At 40.7% G+C, this 3,374-nt stretch overlaps 1 protein-coding gene across 1 annotated transcript; it reads left to right on the top strand.

Moving 5' to 3' along the window:
• The first annotated feature begins 1,562 nt into the window (after positions 1-1,562).
• LOC149957525 (putative inhibitor of apoptosis) lies at positions 1,563-2,027 on the top strand. The gene has a single exon (XM_090167071.1). It carries the CDS (start codon positions 1,563-1,565, stop codon positions 2,025-2,027), a length of 465 nt encoding a protein of 154 aa, XP_090023197.1.
• The last annotated feature ends 1,347 nt before the right edge of the window (positions 2,028-3,374 follow it).

Below are 3,374 nucleotides of genomic sequence, written 5' to 3'. Positions count from 1 at the left end.
GAAATGATTTTTCGGGGGATGTCCCAGCCCTGTCGATGGAGCTTGAAGGGTCAAAGCCGATGCGATACGAGATCGCGCGAATTCGTTCCTTTACTTGGGGATTTAATAATAATTATATTAAGAATAATATTATTAATAAGGAAGGTTTGCCGATTGATCCTTTAAGGGAAGCTAGGCATTTATCCAAAGCTGGTTTTTTTTATACGAATTTCAAAGATTGCGTAAAATGCTTTTCCTGTTCTGGGGAACTAATGAACTGGAATAAGGAAGATAGTCCGTTCGAGAAACATTGGGAAAATTTTCCTCATTGTAAATTTCTTATTTCGAGGGCAAGAAGTGGAAATGTAAAGCATTTAATAGCCGCTGAGGATATCGTAGAAAAGGACAACCAGTGGAATTATTCGACTTACCCCGAATCACGATTAATATACGATTCTTTAAACGAAATAGTCGAAGTCTTAGATGAAGGACGAGGTCTAGACATGCCCGGGGAATAATAATAGATTTCTCCCGAGGAATTCGAGAGGGGCCGCGTGATAATAGACTATTTTTAGGGGGGGCCGTTCACCCCTCAGCGAGAGATGGAAAGAGGGATTTACCCTCCCGCCTCGGTTCTAAGGATCATTCGATCGGTCGAGGACGAAGGTGATAGACACCATTTTTACTCGGCTTCCGTTAAAAAAGATGCATTTTGAGAAAAATAGAATCGCTAGTTTCAGAGGGTTTCCATGTAAGTTTTTAAACGCGAGGGAGCTAGCGAAAGCTGGTTTTTTCTACACCGGGCACACTGATAACGTCATGTGCTTCTCTTGCGAGAGGGTCGTCAAGGGGTGGATGACTAATGACGTCCCGTTGCTGAAACATATCGAGCAGAATCGCTTATGTAAATTCGTAAATGACGAGAATACGGGGAATGTCCCCGTCCTAACACTGCCGATAGACGATAAAGAGCAGACGGATGAGACGGAGCTAAATCCTATGCGCCATGAGCTTGAGAGAATTTGTTCGTTTAACAAGGGATTCCCTGTTAATATCGTAGATGGTAGAGCCTTAGCTCGGGCTGGGTTTTATTATTTAAATTATAAAGATTCCGTTAAATGCTTCGCGTGTGAGGGTGAACTTATGGCTTGGGAAAAAGGCGATAGTCCTTTCGGTGAGCATTGGAAATATTTCCCCCATTGTAAATTTCTATTAGGGGAAGAATGTGGAAACGTAGTTCATTTTATAGCTGACGAGGATATTGTAGAAAATAACCAGCCACCTTATTCTTCGACTGCCGAGAAAGCCATAGTATACTGTTTTTTAAAAGAGGTGGTTGACATTTTAGAGGGTGATAAACGGAAACGACTGGAGACTAAACATTTTTGCACAATTGGATAATAGGTTTTGGAGGCCGTGGGAATCTCTCTTTTCCCTAACTTTCTCACGGTTTGAGAAATTCCTTCATTCGGGGTCTCTCCCTCCTAGTTAGAGATTTTCTCTCTGGATTTTAGTTCGGTAGGAATCATTCGATCGCTAGTTTACGAAGGTGTCGGACTAAATTTTTAACTTCCTCTAAAAAAATGAATACCCTGGCGAAACGAGTCGCTAGTTTTAAAAAGTTCCCGGTGGAATATATGGACACTCTCGAACTGGCTCAGGCGGGCTTCTTCTTCGTAGGACATAAGGATATCACTATCTGCTTCTGGTGCGACGGTCTGGTGCGGGATTGGGAGCTGGGATCTAACCCCTTACATTGCCACACCGCCTTGTTCCCCGAGTGCGAGTACGCCAAGCTCGAGTTCGCGAAGCTACATGAGACCTACGATGCCCAACTAGGCCCTATGAGGTATGCGGACGAGCGGTTAAAGACTTTCACTAGTTTCCCGCTAGAAAAGCCGTGCCAAATGGAACTCACCAACGCGGGTTTTTTCTACACCAACTTTACGGACTACGTGAAGTGTTTTTTCTGCGGTGGTGAGATCGGAGATTGGGGTGCGGAAGACGATGCCTTTCTGGAACACGGGAGACTATTTCCCGATTGCTAATTTGCAAAAAACTATTATTGCGGGAACGTCTTTTTAAAATCATTCATGCTCAACATCGCGTCAAATTTGATCTCGTTCCCGTAACTTTCTTTTTCCTCGATGTAGAAGATCGAACTAACTATTCCTTATTAAATAATTTACATTTTAAAAGAAGAATCTCCCTACTTAATAATATTTTACAGCCTATTTTATTAAAACATGTACAGAAAAGTGTAATAAAAAATGATTTAGTATAATATTCGTCTCGTTATTTTTTTCCAATACATTTTAGGTAAAAAAAGATAGGTAAGTGGAGGTATCCATATAGATAGGTAAGTGGAGGTATCCATAAAATGAGGTGAAGTTAGAGGGCTCCATAATTTTGGATCTATAAATTCGGTGAGTCTATGAAAATCGCTCCATAATTTTGGATCTATAAATTCGGTGGCTCTATAAAAATCGCTCCATAATTTTGCTTATCTATAAAAAATGTGAGACCTTATCTATAATTCTGGTTATCTATAAAATCACTCTATAATCTTGCTTATCCTTGGCCAGGCCTATTTCTCTTATGGCGTATGAAATATAGCACGTGTCATTCTTGTCTATATTTTATGAGTCATTTTTAGTTAGGCCTATGTATGTTTTTTCGCATTAGGTTTTTGAAACTAGATACTTATGGTTTTTTTAGGCTAGCACAAGAGACAGTGTAAATAGTGTCTTGATACTATTTTCCTCGACAATTCTAGCGTGGGAATGATTTCCCCACTGACTCGCAGGGGCCCCCTAGGAATTTTGTCCTTTCCAATGAACTTAAATAATTTTGGTTTTAGGCTTGTATATAAGCAAATGTCGGGGGGAAGTTACTCGAACAACATCATGTTTCGTAAACAACTTTTCCGTGGGAAAAAATGGTTTTCCAAAATTCTACGGCCCTCATTTAACTTTATCATCGCAACTATATTGCGTATAATAAACGCCTATTCTAATAATCCTCCAAGTGCTTGACTTTTTTCTTCAAATTACGTTAAGAGGAGGTGATCTTGGTCAGCATCTGCCAACATCTGTCAAATGAAATTGGATATCAACATCCTAACGCCGTCAAGACCGAAAAACATGGCTAGGCAAAAAAAAGTCTTAAGCTTGTGGGAATGGTTTTCTCAATATTAAGAACGCCCTCATTAAAAAAAAACATATACAAACCCCAACAGCTCAGTCTACCCATGATCAGTGCCTCATTTCATTAATACTATCAACACTTGAAACATGTACTCTCCACGCTCTCCTTCTCCTATCCCCGCGACTCCTTCACCGGCTCCTTCCGTCGAGGAAATACCTGAAAGGCTGGGTACGGCAAGGTCAGTACTT

The sequence above is a fragment of the Leiobunum rupestre genome, chromosome 2 (assembly GCF_980474605.1).
Source record: "Leiobunum rupestre chromosome 2, qqLeiRupe1.1.hap1, whole genome shotgun sequence".
Taxonomy (NCBI): Eukaryota; Metazoa; Arthropoda; class Arachnida; order Opiliones; family Sclerosomatidae; genus Leiobunum; species Leiobunum rupestre.
The sequence above is the reverse complement of the archived record's forward strand: the minus strand, read 5'-3'. Positions and strand labels throughout refer to the sequence as shown.